The sequence below is a fragment of the Lynx canadensis genome, chromosome C2 (genome assembly GCF_007474595.2).
Source record: "Lynx canadensis isolate LIC74 chromosome C2, mLynCan4.pri.v2, whole genome shotgun sequence".
In the NCBI taxonomy this organism is placed as follows: domain Eukaryota; kingdom Metazoa; phylum Chordata; class Mammalia; order Carnivora; family Felidae; genus Lynx; species Lynx canadensis.
In genome coordinates, this window is record NC_044311.2 from 100,808,025 (window position 1) to 100,826,060 (window position 18,036).

At 39.4% G+C, this 18,036-nt stretch overlaps 1 protein-coding gene and 1 pseudogene across 1 annotated transcript in view; both read right to left on the bottom strand.

Moving 5' to 3' along the window:
• Nucleotides 1-3,647: 3,647 nt before the first annotated feature.
• CD96 (CD96 molecule) overlaps nt 3,648-18,036 on the bottom strand; it is a 96,715-nt gene continuing 82,326 nt past the window's right edge. The window contains 6 exon segments of the mRNA XM_030329266.1: nt 3,648-4,650; nt 4,652-4,667; nt 6,824-6,908; nt 6,911-6,946; nt 10,727-10,813; nt 11,619-11,684. Of these exon segments, the coding sequence (XP_030185126.1) occupies nt 4,558-4,650; nt 4,652-4,667; nt 6,824-6,908; nt 6,911-6,946; nt 10,727-10,813; nt 11,619-11,684 (383 nt within the window). The 3' untranslated portion in view covers nt 3,648-4,557.
• LOC115523331 lies at nt 12,662-16,938 on the bottom strand (annotated as a pseudogene).

An 18,036-nucleotide genomic window follows, 5' to 3' on the forward strand; every position in this document is an offset into this window, starting at 1 on the left:
TTAATGTCTTTTTCCCTCCCATGGTGGTAACTTTCACTCACCATTCCAGCTGTCTCCTGCTGCACACTCAGCTTTGCTGTTGTCAAAAACTCAGGCTGTGTCTGTCAGCCCTCAGAGAACAAAGTTTCTGTATTTCTGCGGAGTCAATCTTCAAGTTCAAGCAAAGCCAACACCCTTAAATCAGAACGCCAAGAGGGCTGTCCTCAAGAACCTCTTCACTTGTTCAGAGCTTCTGAGACAACATTCTTTTCATTACCCTCTGGCCTTTGTCAGATTCTCTAAACTTTGTGGCTTCTGATCTTGATTAATCTTTTTCTTTCCTTAGGTCGTTTTTTTTTTTTTTTTCCTCCCACACTTTCTTGGCCATTCTACCCTCAGGGGTCAATGATTTCTACTTTCTTGTTTTCTGTCAACAATTTTGGGCATTAAAAAAATCAATATTTACTTAAATGCACACAAAACATCTCTTGTCTATAGTAAAGGAGACACCAAAGCAATGAAATATTCTGATATAATGGAGATTGATCACACTGTGGACTGGAAAATCAGGACATTGGATTTCCATCATTTTGGCTCTATCACTTCTAATTATGTGATACTGGGCAAATCAATTTCACAGAGCTTCTTAACTCCTTTTTTTTTTTTTTTGTAATATGACCTCTCATGCCCACCCTAGCCAAAGGTTTTATGATTTTAAAGACCGATAATGTGAAGTTGTTTGGTCAGCCAACCACATATTCTTCAGTTAAAACAAACTTAGGTTGAATTTTTTTTTTTTCAAAAGACTATTTGATGAATGCACATTTTATCTCTCACTCTAGGCACTTGCATATAAGCCAAAATATGCCTACCTCTTGGACTTGCATATGAGCCAAAATATGAACCATATTTGCAACATGAACCAAAATATACCTACTTGGACCTATAGGTTAATCATTGCTATAATAATGCAGTGTAACAGTTATACAATTTCAGGAGCATACGATATTTAATTTATTGTACCTTTGAGGTAGACTGGAGGGTATTTGATCTAGACTGGGCTTGGCTTGGGTGGTTCTGCTCCACTGTATGGGTCTCTCTTCTGCTTGGAGCTAGCAGGCTAGACTGAAAATGTTCTTCTCATGGTAATGGCTGAGAACAAGAGAGTGGATCCATCATACAAGCACCTTTTCAAGTCTTGGGTAGTTATACTCATGATATTCCGCTGTCCCAAACAAATCAAATGGTCAAGCCAAAGTCAAGGGCTGTTTATGGGTAAGGAAGCAGATATTTCTGAACAAGTGCGTCTAACACACTGTGCTTTGGAAATAGGTGTGAAAATGCTTATGCGTGGCTTCTTCTCAGTGAAAATGAAGGCAGTGATGAAGACACGCAGAACCTTGGAGATTTGACTCTAGTGTTGCTGTTTCTTTTTTTTTTTTAAACATTTATTTATTTTTGAGACAGAGAGAGACAGAGCATGAACGGGGGGAAGGTCAGAGAGAGAGGGAGACACAGAATCGGAAACAGGCTCTAGGCTCTGAGCTGTCAGCACAGAGCCCGATGCGGGGCTCGAACCCACAGACTGCGAGATCATGACCTGAGCCGAAGTCGGCCGCTTAACCGACTGAGCCACCCAGGTGCCCCTAGTGTTGCTGTTTCTTATGTGGGAAAGAAGTAATTCCACCTCTGGAGGGAGGGGTTGCTGGCTGAAGACAGGTTCTATGAACTTACACACAATTTTAAGGTGCAGGTGAGATGGTCATGTCATTTTAGTCAAATGAGGGAGATCAAGATCCCAGCCCTGCCTGGAAAGCATCTCGAGTGTCTTTATTTGCAGATTTGTCAAGAATTCCTCTGACCCACCGAATGCATTGTCCCTCTTGGGGGTAAGCAGATACTCACTGTATTCACGCTGGAGACGAATTTGCAAATGCCGACCAGAACTTATTTCTAAGACGAAAGAGGGGCACTTCCAAGAGGAGCTGATCTAAAAACACTGTGAGACATCTGTCATAGGACAGACTGAAGAATGACATGGATTTGTGTTGTACTGTAAGTGTCCATCCCTTTACTGAAACAATCTAACATCCTCCAACTCTGCCCCTTCCACCCTAACCCCTCTGCTTGTTTTCATGCCTTTTAATGAGACAGTAAAATAAAGCTGAACATAAATTACCGATGACTAAGTTGTATTAAATAAAAATGACTACATATGGAGCAACAGTCATACATATATGAAGTTAGTCTTATTTATTTCTTGAGAATTAATGAGGAATTGAGGGCAATTAAGGCAGGCAAACATTAGTTTATTTTCCCATTCATTGGGCTGTAGTCATCATCTATTACTGCCTAGCGTATCACACCCCAAGTCAGTGGTGTTAAAGAACCAGCATTTATTATCTCCACACCGTGTCTTCGGGTCAGGAATTCAGAAGAGGTTAGCCGGGCGGTTCTGGCTCTCACGAGGTCCCAGTCAAAGGATCAACTGAGGTTGCAGTTAACTGAAGACTTACGTGGGGGCTGGAGGAGGTGCTTCCAGGATGGCTCACTAATTGATACTTTCTGTTAGCAGGAGGCCTCAGTTCCTTGATGGGTGGCCCTCTCAACAGGGCTGCCTGAGTGTCCTCACGTCACGACAACTGGCTTCTTCCAGACACAGTGGGCAAAGAGAGATCAAGGTAGAAACCGCAACGTATTTCATGACCTAGCCTTGGAAATCGCACTCTGGTGACTTCTTATTGGTTATACTAGGCCTGGGACTGGTACTCATTTACAAGCCCGTGGAAGAGTGTGGCCCCGGATTTGAACACCTCTTTACAGTTTACACCCTAGGTGTCTTGCTTGCCTTACCCTAGCCCTGGTCAGCTACAGAAGTCAGTTGCGGTCACTATCACAGGGGGACTATATAAGAGGCAAGGATCACACAGGACACACTGGAGGCTGGTCACCACAAGAAATAAGCACTTAACCAAGGTTCTGATTTTGTTTTTAATTTTTTAATGTTTATTTATCTTTGAGAGAGACAGAGCGCGAGTGGGGAAGGGGCATAGAGAGAGGGAGACACAGAATCTGAAGCAGGCTCCATGCTCTGAGCTGTCATCACAGAGCCTCACGCAGGGCTCGAACTCACAAACTGCGAGATCATGACCTGAGCCGAAGTCAGACGCCCAGTCGACTGAGGCCACCCAGGCGCCCCACCAAGATTCTGATTAATGAGAAAGGACTTCTGCTGGTTCAGTAGTTCTCAACTCCGGCTGAACACTTGAATCCCCAGAAGTCCTGATGCCAGGACTTAATTCCACAGGGATTCTGACTGAATTGTTCCAGAGTAGGACAGCCATGATGTTCAAAAAGCATCAACACACTCTCCGAGTTATTCTCACATGTAGTCAGGAAAAGCACAAAGGAACTAAATGTTCCTTTTGAGATTAAAATCCATGCAGCATTTCCTACCAGATCTGACAGCAACATCTGTTCTTGCTTCCTAGGGCAGAGGTTCGGGGGTGGCTGAGAGGGACAAAGGGCATCAGCAGTTTATTCACTCAGGAACTATTGCTGACTACAGAACAAGTTTGGCTAACTAGGCTTCTTTTCCATCACCTTTGCATTCTGTTTGAACTATTTTGTAAAACACGGGAGAAGCAGGATTAATTCATCAATGTTAGTCTGATTTGAACCTGTATTTATTTCAAGACAGATCAAAATGTATAGATTGGATGACGGGAGAGTCCCCAGATGAAAAAGAGAACAGGAATTACAGGATTTGGTTTGGGGTTAGCTACCTGTTTACTCACACAACAGTTTTGTAATAGTCTAATAGATGCACACACACACACACACTACAGATAAAGCTAAGGATGAGACCATTGTTAGTGCAGATCATTTTAGAGGCAAGTGAAGTGCTACCTGTGTCTACTAGGCTACTTGGTCATTAGCTAATTTTCCCTTGGATCCTTCCTCATCCCATGGGGCAGAAGGCTGGGTGGAACATGGTGGGAGGAAGTGGGTTGGGACTGGTGTTCTTGTGCAAGGTATTCTGTTTTCCTCCACAAGCAAAATATTTTCAGTACAAAGACAACTTGCAATTATTTGGAACTCTTGCTAGAACTTGCACATTTTCTTCTGTTTGCAATTTTTCTTAGGAAATGCAACAAACCTCAGAGATTATCACACTTTTGGTAAATAGCTCAGCATGGTGGCAGATATCCAAAAAGAAGAGGTCTGGCATGGACATATGCTTGAAAACCATTGTCGTCACCTCAGTCAGAGAACGAAAATGAAAATAAAAACACTGCAAGTACTTTTTAACAACAGCAGTCTGATTTGCACTTCTTACATAAACAAGAAAATCTCTGCAGATTGCATTGGTATGGTGTGACATAACCTCTCACTCTAGCTCAATTTCAGGCAATGTGCTGATGAAAGAGGTGGGTTGCTGGGAAAACAGGTCTATCACTTCTGACATCCACTTCAGCTGCAGTACAGGCGTGGCTCGAGGGCAATTATATTAATAAGCACAATGTCCACCTTCTTGCAGGATTCTAGCCGAGTTCTCTATGGCAAAATCTCAAGGGACTAGAGTGTCTCCATCTCATGACAAGGCAGATCACTTCCAATGGACTCTTGAATGCAAGTGTACTTGATGGGGGGTGGAGGTGGCTTGAAAGGGCGGGGGTCTTTCCATGCTAGGAACAAAACATTGCTCCTTTCATTGCTGAGAATGTGAGGCGGTGATTCAAGGAAGTAGGGAAGTGGGAAACAGAGCAAGAGACATGCCCACCGTCCTCTCAGAAGTTTTCCTTGCATAACCTTCTGCTTGTTATCTGCATTATTTTAGTATCACTAATTAATATCTATATGGTATTTATAGTTGGCAAAGCATTTTTATCATGACATTATTTAATTCATATCTAGGGATTGGATATTGTTCTCACCATTCTACAGATAATACTGAGGCTCAGAGGTCTTCAGCAACTTGCTAAAGAGAACCAGACCAGCAATTTAAGGCTTTGAACCAGAACCTACACTCTCCATGGCAACTGCCTCTTAATAGAAGAGGTGTTTCTCTTATGTGGGTTAAAACACTCCTCCGGAGACACAATTTTTAACTTCTGGGACCAAAGACTGAAGCTGTTCAAATATCCCTTTGCCAACCTTACCCCCAGCCCTCACCCCAAACATTCGCTGTATACTGTGGGGATAGGTTTGAGGTGGGAAGAAAAGCTCTTCTGAATCCTTGAGTTGGTTGGTACTGGATGGTTAATGCCAGAATCCCTTACATCTGAATCTGTGAACATTCTTTTTTTTTTTTTTAATTTTTTTCAACGTTTTTATTTATTTTTGGGACAGAGAGAGACAGAGCATGAACAGGGGAGGGGCAGAGAGAGAGGGAGAACCAGAATCAGAAACAGGCTCCAGGCTCCGAGCCATCAGCCCAGAGCCTGACGCGGGGCTCGAACTCACGGACCGCGAGATCGTGACCTGGCTGAAGTCGAGACGCTTAACCGACTGCGCCACCCAGGCGCCCCTGTGAACATTCTTAAAGGCATCTTTATATAATGTTTCATGTTAGCACAACTCATCTCTTTGAAGTGTATCAGGACTCCATGTGAGCAGCACAAATGCTCCAGCTCTCTTGACATCAGGACACAGAAATACAACTGTGAGAACATTTATGTCTCTGACTCAAACACCTCCAACTCTTCTCAGTAAATCCATAGCACCTTAATCTCTCCAAAAATTTAGAGGGAGAGGGGGATGGAGAAAGAGAGACTCTCATCTCTATATAACACAAACATCTGAATACAGAATAATCAAAAAATCAATTCAAAATCTCAGATTCCCGTTTTCTCACTTTAATAAAAATATCTAATGCCTATTACCTGGCTTTCTGATGCTTTCACATAGACATATATATCAAAGTGGAAAAAATTCTAAGAAATCTGCATCTGTGTTTTTTCAGGGAAATTAAGAACTCCTCAGGTATATGGTAGCCAAAGTGGTAGTCCTTGGCTAAGAGTCCAGAATTCTGACTACTGGTTTAGTGTGTTTTTTTTTTTTAATTTTGTTTTATTTTTCTCACCCACGAAACACTCCTGCACATGACTATAGAGTGCTCAAGGATACTTCAGTAGAAGGTCCTGCACAGTGGCACTGGCATCTTAGATAGTAGCCGTAAGAGATGTGGAAGAGACGCTCTCTATGTTGGAGGTCCTCCTCCAATCATGGTCTAATCTGGATCCCAAATAGCCAAGTCAGAAAAGTGAGGCTTAATCTTACATGTCATTGCAGATTGCTGAGTGAAGGGAAAAGAATTTTGGAAAATATTCCATAAGACAAAAGAGGGGCAACCCACCATTTACTTTCTTTTCTCCTTGGGGAAAAGGGAAAAGGGCGGTAAAAGCCCATTCTGCCGAAAAGCAGATGGAGTTTCTTAAAATTACCTTTCTCACTCAATTTCACACTTGAGCATCTAGGCCCAGCTGGGCCCAGGCAGTTCAGAGATGCATGAAAATGAAAAAAATAATGAAGATTAAAAGAAAAATCAGTTTTAGTTTTTGAGGTGAGGCAAGGCTCAGTTCTCATTTCATGCCCACTGACTTGTCCCATCTGACGAGTGTCACGGACTGAACAGAGGGGGACCCCAAGTCACAAGTTCTGCAACTAGTCCCAGCTGTGTGTGGTGCTCAGCAAACTGGGAAGCTTCTCTGAGCTTCCCCAAGCCTCATTTCCTCAGTTACATAGGAGGGGAACTCTGGACAGGGGTGATACTTCAAGTGCTGCGTGAGTGTTTTGTACTGAGAAACCATCTCTGTTCCTGCAGATTCAGTATGATACTCACATTTCTTTCTGGTATTGACACCATTTTCTCACTCCAAGACCGAACAATGCCATGCAGAAAGAGAGCAAGGCTGCTACGATCACTGCCAGGACATTCCGTCTTTAGGTTTATTAACCACGATACCTGCAAAGGGCATAGAGAGACGGACTTTCATGTCAAACTTTGGCAACTAGAAAGCATGACTAATTGAACTCTCTCTCCTACCTGAAACATGTTTTCTGCAAGGTCCACACTGAACTACAGTCATGCTCTGGGATCATATCTATGCCTTGTTCTCACTTCTGTTTTGAGTTTCTGAAGTTACTGTTTATGTGAATGTTTTTCTTAGAATGTTAGAATGTTCCAGAATTCATCTTTTTTTTTTTCCCTTTCATTTTCCTGAGGCCCTGAACAATTCCTGGCACATGATGGCAATGAAATGTTATTTGAAAGAAGGAAGAAGTGGGGCACCTGGTGGCTCAGTCGGTTGAGCTTCCGACTTCGGCCCAGTCACGATCTCACCATCTGTGAGTTCGAGCCCCACGTCGGGCTCTGTGCTAACAGCTCGAGCCTAGAGCCTGCTTTGGATTCTGTGTCTCCTCTCTCTCTCTCTCTCTCTGCCCCTCCCCCACTCATGCTCTGTCTCTCTCTGTCTCAAGAATAAAACATTAAAAAAAAACAAAAAAAGAAAGAAGGAAGAAGTAAAAGTGATAAGCTGTAGATTTGTATCCCAAATTTACTCCAGTAAAGGGAATTTATATGTGAAATAATGCCCTACCTTTGGCTTCTCCTATTCTTTAAGGAGTCATTAAATACTTTATGGAATTTATTGAGTGTAATTAGGATGAGGAAGAAAGAGTAAAAGGCATTATAACTGTAACATTCCAATGCCTTGAAAGCCCCAAATTGAGAAGGCCTGGGTAATACCTATAGAATTGTAATGCTCAAGAGACCATCAGTAAGACTTTTATTTAGATGTCACTTGAGGCATGATATCCAGAATAGAGAGTTTTTAATCCTTTCTACCACTGTCCCTCTTTTTCCTTCTTCCTCCTTCTCTACGTTTAGGCAATAGAAAGGGGAGAAGTGACCAAAGGAGTAAAGCAAAAGCCAGATAGTGTTGCTCTTTCTGTGGTCTGCAAAGGGGGAAGTCAAAAAGTAAAGGGCAGGAGGGGCTGCTGGGTGGCTCAGTTGTTAAGCCAACTCAGGTCGTGATCTCGCAGTCTCTGAGTTCAAGCCCTGCGTTGGGCTCTGTGTTGACAGCACAGAGCCTGGAGCCTGATTCTGTGTCTCCCTCCTCTCTCTGCCCCTCCCCTGCTCTCTCTCTCTCTCTCTCTCTTCTCTCTCAAAAAATAAACATTAAAAAAAAGTAAAGGACTGGTAGAAATTATACTGGTGTGTAATGTAGACTGATTTTTCTTACCCCCTCTGATTATAGCCACACTCAATTATATTCATTACATTTCTAGCATTTGAACACTAAGTCAAGCTGGTGTGAATCAAGAGTTTCAAATAGTGTTGATTTTAGACCAGAGGCAATGTAAATATCATATTCCAGACTGTTTTACTTTTTTCTAACATGAAGGGAAGAATTAAGAAAATTAACTCTCTTAGGAAATAAGACTGTCTGATTTTACTGCAGACATAAAAGGGGATGTCTATAATTACATAGTTACTTAATATTTTCCCTTTTTGAAAAGCATTTTAAAATCATGTTAAAATTCAACAGTATAGAAATATAAAACTATAATGAAAAAAGGAAGTGTCCTTATGGCTTTAGATGCTGGTAACCCACATTAGAGGCAAAACATTTTAATAGCTAATTATGTATCCTACTGGAAATTTTCCTATGCATATCTAAGCTATATATATAATTATTATATACATATTTATATATATTATATACATATATATTTATATATAATTAGATACATTTACATATATATTATATATTATATATATATTTATATTTATTATATATATAATGAATATGTATTTCTTTTCTTACAAATGAGGGCATGCTATACAAGTTGTTTTGTGTCACTGGCTTCTTTCTCTTAAAAAAAATGCTCTTGGAATGTTTTCCATGAGATATATAGAGCTTTATCTTATTTGATTAAATGAGTGGATAGTTTCCCCAGTGTATAGACATATCATGGTTTATTTAATTAGTTTCTTAACATTCAAGGGTTAAACTTTCCCAGGCTTTTGTTATTTCTAGTACACTCCAGTGAAATTCCTTATACATTATTGATAACTCTTCAGATTATGTAGATCATTTGGGCAAAATGTCCAGTTTATGTCAGAATTATCTGGATTAATTTTTTATTGCTTCAAACTAGATTGTCAACTGTTTGTAGGTAGAGACCAGGTTTTTAATTTCTTTTATTGTCTCAGATTTATTATACTGCTTTTATAAAGCAAAGTCTCAAAATGTAATAGGCAAACTGGGTTCAAAATATTAGTTACCAAATCTTTTCTATGTATTACATAGCTTAGACTGCATTGTCTATGTTTATGACATTGTCATGTTTATGACACACACCTAGAGACTTAGGATTTCCTGAGGCTCACCCTAACCTCAGCCTTGTCCAAGCACATGCTGAGGCACTCTGGAAGCCCATGTAATCCTATAATGCATACCCATTTGCTATGTTGACTAGTGCACAATAGTTCATGGAAGTAGTGGAACTGGTAAAGACTAGACTATCACAATCATAAGGGAAACAATCATACAGATGCTAACCCAAGACTACACATAGTTCTACTTTAGTCAAGTCAAAATTTACTAGGCTCTACGCTGGTAACATGGTGGGACACAACATTTTACTCCAAAGTTTCAGATAAATAAAAGAACAAAAGGGTTTTATTTATTTTTACTTTTTAAATGTTTGTTTATTTATTTTAAGAGCTACAGAGAAGGAGAGACAGAGAGCAGAGGAGGGGCAGAGAGAGGAGAGAATCCCAGGCAGGCTCCATGCTGTCAGTGCAGAGTCCGACATGGGGCTCAATCCTATGAACCGTGAGATCATGACCTGAGCCCAAATCAAGAGTTGGACGCTTAACCAGCTGAGCCACCCAGGCACCCCAAGAACAAAAGGTTTTAAAGGGGTCTTACATCAATGCTTAAAATGTTTCTCCCTACCAAATACAGAAAATGAGACCACTGACTTCAGGGATGTCTCAATGGAGAAGCAGGGCTCCAATCTTGCCCATCTCTGAACCAGGCAGTTCTAAGCCACCAATATCTGAAAGACACTGTTGGGCCTTCAGTTTGCAGTTCTAGTGCCATGTTGTGCGCAGGATGGTACTCCAATGATCTGAGGGCTGGATGACCTTCGATGCAAAATAAGCTGAGTACCCAACTGGAGCATTCACCAGTCAAGTGACCACCTCTTGATAATGCCCCTGGGTTAGGAGGGCCTTGATCTCTTATGAGATAAAACAAGAAATCATATTTAGTATTGACAAAATGTTATTAGTTTAATTATAAATACTCTTTGTTCCAACAATCTTTCTGGTCTCAGATATATTTTCGCAGGATAAAATGCTCTCACTACTTTTCACCTGGCTAGGTTTCCTCATTTTTCACATTTTAATTTCAATATATCCTCAGAGGCTCCTTTCTTGTTCCCAGTAAGAATCAGATCTTTCTGTTATATTCTGACAACGCCTTGTACTATTTCATAGCATTTGTCACAAATTAATTATATGATTACTTGCTGTATATCATCCATAATCGATTATAATCTTCAGAAGGCCAATGTTTACACAGGTCTCTTCTACGTACAAAATGAGAAAGACCTACTTCTTTCACAGTGTATATCCAACAACCGACACCAGGTCTGGTAAATGGTAGGTACTCGACAAATTATTTGTTGAGTGAGTAAGACACACAATTTTTTAAACAGGTAAATGACTCACCAGTGATATGGATGTGACTGCTGTTAGTAGATCTGGCAGTTGTGGGAACTTCTGAAGATGTTCTGGTTGTGCTGGTGAAGACATCACCTAGAGATATACAGGACATACCCGAACCGATCCTAATAGTCACCTCAACCCCATCAAGCGGTGTAGAATCATGATTGGATTTCACTTGCTACTTGGAAGGGCTCAATTTTAATGGCCTAAATGCTCCTATGGTACTATGTATAAAGCTTTCTTAGGACCAATTTATTGCAAGGCTAGGATCTTAGGATCTAACAGCTACCAAAGGAGTGAAACCTTCTATTGGTTTAGAGGAAAAAAAGAGAGAGAGAAGAGAGAGAGAAGCTGTATAGCACATATAACAAAACAATATCTGCTAAAGAATCTCCATGAGAAATTTAAGTGGTTATGGGAAAATGTCTTATGTTGGAGCCATAGAAAAATTCGACTTAGCCCTATTCTCCCAGGGTATCAGGGGTCCAGCCACTCAAAATACCAATTCTCCCACTCGAATGTGTTTGAAAAAGTCAATAAAACTTCTTTTGCAACACTTTAGTAGAAAAATCTCTGTTGACAAATCATCTCATTTTCTAATGGAAAATTAACACTTAAAATACAATTTTAATGAATTTGCTTAGCCGAGCAATGCTATTTTGTAGATTTCATTGTGAAATAAAATAGAGGAAAAAAAAATCTAAGACTTGGTCTCTATCTTCTTTGAATGATCGTGACTGGGAAAAATTTTGGTTCTATTTATTGCTGTTTTCATCATCAAGGTACACTTTTAAATACCTGAGATTGGTTTCTTACCTGTCCTTGCTTTTCCTCCTCTGCCCAAATAAAGCAGGTCATTATACTCCTTGACCCCAAATCTCCCCCAAGTACTCACCTTGAATTGTTGAGCCTACACCTGAGGGGGATGAACTGTCTGTTTCACTGGGCATCCGTGGAGCTGCTAGGGGAAGAATATATTGGAAGAATGAAGCTGTACAAGAGTTGTATTTTATTGTCCCTTCTTGACCTTTACTTGAAGTTAGTAATTTATATAAAATAATAAACAAAAATATTATTAATGCATATGTAAAGTAAAATCATTGAACTACGCCGCAGCATACATACGAATGTCCCAAAATAAAGCGGGAGTTGAGGGAAAACTTGTGATCTAGATGTCTCCAATAGGGAAGGTTTTGATTATTGCCTCTTAGAAGCAGGAAGAAGGAATGGAAGGAAAACACTAGGAGAGGTTCCTTTAGCCACAGAGAGTGTGTTGTAACTGTTCTCTTGTCCATCCAATGCGTGGGAGAGAATGAAAGCCCGGCTGTGTTATGGTGGCCCTTTGTTGAGAAAAAGTGCCAACAGGACTTTGAAGACCTTGGTAGAACACGCATGAGGGAACAAAATAATTTGTATTTGTGCACAAGTTGACATTCTAGTTTGGCTATGAAAACTGAACTGTGTCAATAGTGAATTATCAGCCCCCTATGGTCATAGGCCACGCTAGCTGCTGTGTGAGTCGTCTTGATGGATTCAGAAGCAAACCTTCCCCTTGAGTCGATGGCAGCAAACTCAGGAAGTACCTATGGCTTTTGAAGTAGATCTATCGACTCATTTTGCTTAGTTCCCCATCTCTGGCAGCAAAGTTCCACTTGTTGGCAGGCTGTGCATTTCAGGCCTATAGTGTAGTGTAAAATAAAATAGCTATAGTCGCACATAGTTGCAATTGGTAGAAAAACACCATGCTCATTTATTTAAAACATTAGCATCTACGATTTTCCAAGTTAAGTGTCTTCTTGTGTGTCAAGACCAAAGCAAATAAGCAAAACCAAAGCAAACATTAAAAAAAAAAGTCCTTAGTCCTCCTCTTTACTGGTTCCTCCCTGGGTGCCAATGGCAGTTGAAGGTATATTATCAGGCCCTTCAAAGAGGTGTGGCTACATACTCTCCGGGGATGGCTCACAGTGCAGTCTGCCATAGCTAATTCCACTGGGGGTCACCCCAGAAATAAGGGGGTTTTGCACGCAGCTATTTTGAGTGTGACTAGGTCAGGGAGACATTCTTATCTTCAGTACAATTATCTGACCCTGCACAAGTGATCTTGATTAATTTTTATTATTGCTGTTCTAGAAAGAATACCAAGGTCAATAGGTGATGATGGACTGAGCCCTTTGTTAAAAACCCATTTTAAAAGGCTAAGCCATTAAGTTAGGGATTTGAGTAACAAATAACAACAACTAATTAAAAAGAAATTGGACCAGGACTGGATTTAGGTACAATTTTGAAGAAGGCAAATTGTTCCAGATAAGCTTACAAGATTTTTTTTGCCCAATATGGTGCCTCCTTTACTTATTTTTAGAGCTTGATACTTTATTTTTTATCTTTCAAAGTCTGTTTGTAAGAAAGGATGTGATAAATTAATTTATGCTGAGATATAAATAGTTGAACAAGTAGTAACCCTTTCAGGGAAGTGGGTATTAAGATTCTTTTTTCCATTTCATGTTTATCATCAGCAAGTACATACAGACCATCTGTAAAAACAACAGTTTTTTCACCAAATCTAGAATGCCAATCTTTTCTGGTCAATATTGATTTTCTTCAGGCAAAATAACCAAGCATAGCATGATTTCAGGAGATGGTGATACCATCGGCATGATCCATGCAAATTACAAAAACGGGAGGACTTAAAATTATGCAAATTATTTGCCATTTCATAAATCTTCCTTTTTAGACTTCTAGGAATTTTCCAAGTGTAAAAAGACTCCTCAGAAAATGTGTGATAAAATTAAACATAAGAGTCCATTTAGAAAAGCAAAAGTTATTTTTCTAATTTTGGCTTTAAGATTTGTTTTTAATCTGTTAAAAAATATAGTGGGGAGTGTGTTGAGAGAGATGAAGAAAAAGGAGCTTCCAGTTGATGGATTCAGCATGTCTGAAAACACTCAGGTAATGTAAAGAAAAAACTTTAAGAGCGAGAATGTATTATACATAAGAGTCTTTCAGCGAGACAAAGAGATGAGCAATTGTTGTATCAATTGCTCCCACAGGAAAGAGGTCTTCCTGAAGAATACTTACTTATAGAATCCTCAGTAAGAGAGAGTTGGCTACCTCTAATGATTCATCTCTCACTAACATAATACTTTTCTAAAAGCTCATCCACTTTATCATTTAGATATCCAATCTTCAGAATGTGTTCCACATTGGCTACTCCATCTGCCATCCTTAAGTTTCTTTGAGAGTCTCTCGGCAGAATTATGTTTCTACTGTCTTTTAATTGATTGAAATATTCTGTGTTCTTCAAGCCACCATGATGTGTGTTAAATACATGAGTTAATTCTCCTTTAAATCTTTTGAGACTCCATTTTAATCAAAATCCATGAATAAACACTACTTTGACATTTGATAAATACCAGCTTGATGGATAACCTTCTCAAGCACATCACCATTATCAGCCAAAAATATGAACACAGAGATGCTGTGTTTTTGGAGTTTTTCAAATAAATTTTTATATTCTTCCTTGAACATAACATTGGATTCTTCCACAATTTATTTAAATTTAGCATTGGGAAAAGCTTGTTCAACAAGGAACCTATGTGCCTTGGCATGTCTTTCTACCATAAAGGGATATTTTTTTCTGGTAAAAGCAGAATCAATTTTGACAACATAGTATTTTTCCTTAGTTGCAAAAACTTTCATTTTTGCAGCCGGTTTATGGTTGTCAATAATATTATGACATGTTGGGCACCTCTTCCCTTTGCAGGAAAATCTACTTAGTGCCATATCAAAGTCCATAGTTACCTGAAGATAAACTGCTACTTTTTTGATAGAGCTACAGATAATTTCTGTTATTTTTGTACGGTTTTTGATGTAAGTTGAACTTCTCTGAAATTTGGGCATCATTTTTGCATGTACATTTTTACATTCACATTTACCAAGACTTGTCTCAGTTATCCAATCATCCTTAAGCCATTCTGAATTCTTCTGTCCCTGATTTTGTCCTGAAACAATGGCATAGGTGGCAAGAAATATTCAGAGATGCAGGGCTTGGATACAGGGATCTCAGTGATCTTGGTTGTCTACCCCATCTTCCTCTTCAGGGTAAATATGCACTGGGACAGCACCACTCCTTATACCAGGATGCAAATGTTGGCACTAATTACCATGTTTGTTCTTGTCACGACCACTTCATCTATAGATGAGACCCTCATGCTCTTCCTGACCATGAGAAAAGATGACACTCATGATCTCTGGAAAGGCAGACTTGTGTGCTATCTGTGGAGAGACCCATGATGCCCTCAGAAATTGGCATTTTAACAGAAGATAGAACTTAAAATCAGAGAAACAAATCTTTAATTTGTAGCTGACCTAATCAGGACCTAGGTAACAGAATGGGAGGAGGACAGTGTTTTACAGAAGAGGAAAACTGAATGAGAAGTGATCCGAGACATATAAGTTTTTAGAATTTGAGGACAAGAGTGGCGAATTTAGAGAATCAGCATCATAGCCAACAGGGAACATCAAGACTGCAGGGAGTATTGTGCAGCCTGAAATAGGAGCAGGGCCCAACACTGTTGTAGATTCTGGCATTGCTATGTCCTTGCCATTGACCCTCAACCCCTCAACTCCAGCTTCTCCATCCCCTCCGCCTATGGAAAGTAGAAGGGGTTGCTATGAAATTATTCGGCACAGTTACCAAAAGCCTGAAAAGAACCAACCAGGACCAAGGACAGAGAAAACAATGCACTTGCAAGATTTGCGAAGAAAAGTACATAAATTTTGAAGAAACAGGAATGTTTGGTCAAAGAACAAATAAAGACCCTATGTGAAGTCATTAACAAGTACTCTGGGCCCAGGTGTGGTGTGTGTGGGTGTGGGTGTGGCCATGCACGTGTGTGAGGTAATGGTGAGCTTGTTGATTTGGTAATGAGGCAAATTGGAGGCATAGGGGCCCGTGGAGATGCATATCATTTTTCTGCTTGTCTAACTTAGACAGACTGACTGAGTTTCATGTGGCTTTAGGCTCCACTGGACCCGATGGATGGCAGGGAAAACAGAAATAAAAGTAATCAAGCTTCACTTTTCTGCTCCATGGCCTGATCACTTGAATGTCAAGATGCAAATGTCTCAGGATGTTATTAACCTTATATTTTGGGCATTTAGATAGTCAGATTTGGTACCCCCATTTCATAAGTGGTTCAAGTAAAATACACATTTCTGTTCCAGACTGTTGGAAACTTGGAAGCTGGACTAGGATTAGATTCTAATATTCTCAAGTGGATAAAATGACAACAAAAGAATATATGAAAACATATACTTATAAATTAGTGAAAATGCAATGCCCTCACAATCTTCTAGTGACATCCAAATATATATACTACACAAAATGCATGTATAAGCAAATCCCATTAGAATGTGTTCGGAAATAGCAAGAGCCTTAGAAACAGTGTTGGTGGGTTTATTTCACCAGAAATCCATCCATTACTATTCTTTATCTGCCTGTGAACATTTCATAAATCTACTGAAATAAACATACTAGAAGGAAAAAAATCCTATTACCAATGCCTGTCATGAATCTTGGCAAATGCATCATCTAATATTGGATGTCACTTTACGGTCCAATCCAACGAGTAGAAACACGTTTCAAAATAGTTTGGGAGTGAGCAATCAATGTTAACTTGTCGGATCCTAATGTGTTTTTGTGAATGATTATAATAGAGCAACTCACTGTAGGGAATTTCTTTCTCTAAGCTATGGATTAAAAATGGCAACTAGTAAACAAGATATTCTTATTTGCATAAGTAGGAATGTGGGTTTTCACTGCTGAGAAAATTTTGTTTGTTGGGTTTCAGAGTCCTTTCTTAGATTTCACATTTTCTAAGGCTCTATTATGGTAAGATGATAAAGAGATGTTTGAGGATAAACAAAGTTTTCAGGTGGGAAAGGACAGATGATTGAAGATTGCAATAGTTCATTTCATTACGAAATCTATTAAAAAACCAAGAATATATTTGTGTAAATTATAAAGCACTTTCCTGCACTCCCCTTTTAGTTTTCCAGTTTCTGGGGCAGAAAATACCTTGGGTAGCCTCTATGTTTCATAACGATATGATGCATGGGATGAACAGGAATTATTTTTTACTCTTGGCACACATTATTGTAATAACAATTTAATTAAAGCAAACAAAAAGTTCGAAAATCCCAATTAAGTGGATCTTTTCTTTTCTTTTCTTTTTTTTGGAGAAAGAGAGAGAGGGAGCATGAGTGGTGGAGGAGGCAGAGGGAGACAGAGAGAGAGAGAGAGAGAGAGAGAGAGAGAAAATATTAAGCAGGCTCCATGTTCAGCACAGAGCCCAATGCAGGGCTCCATCCCACAACCCTGGGATGATGACCTGAGCTGAAATCAAGAGTCGGACGTTCAACCAATTGAGCCACCCTAGATCATTTCTTTTCACCGTGTATGTATGTATTTTCTTCCTTGTCTTTACCCACATGTACACAGATTCTTTCAATTGTTCAAGAAATATTTCTGAGCACCTATTGTGTGCCTGCCGCGGCTACAGTCATTATGATACTACAGTGAACAAGGCAGGAAAAGGTTTAGGTCCCTATTCTTGGGTATCTTACATTTCAGTATAATTTCAATAAAAATCAAATAAATAAAATAAAGGAAATCATTAGACACCAAGGATTATTCTGAGAATGAAAGTATGGGATAATTTATATGTAATTATAGCATAAATTTAAGTTGGAGTTCAGCTTTTTCCTATAATATTGTCCAATAACCTTTTATCAGCATTGCTACATAATTCCCGCCATACCCAACAAGTATTAATTCATTTATCTATTCAACAATATTTGTTGAGCACCAACTATATACCTTAGGCACTGAGGATACAAGTAAGCAACAACAACAAAAAAGATCTCATGGACTTAACTTGTATTATACTATCAAGAATCAAGGATGACAAACTAGTGTAGGTAAAGGAGAGTTTCGTCAAGTTCATTAGAAACTCAAATTTATGTTACCACCATGGAAGATAAATGTTAGTCTATTAAGTATGGACTTTCATCCCCGATCTAAGATTTTTAATCTCAATTTATATCTGATGGGTAAAATTTCCAGCAAGTACCCTTGTCTATACAATAAGTACTGGCTACTAGCATAGTATGGCTATTGTTTGGATTGGCTTCATAATATTGCATTGAATTATGATCTCATCTTATTCCACATTCTCTTATTATTGGACATATTTTTCCTTAACACCCTCAGACCCCCACTCACACACAGATTTTTGGACTATTATAATAAATTA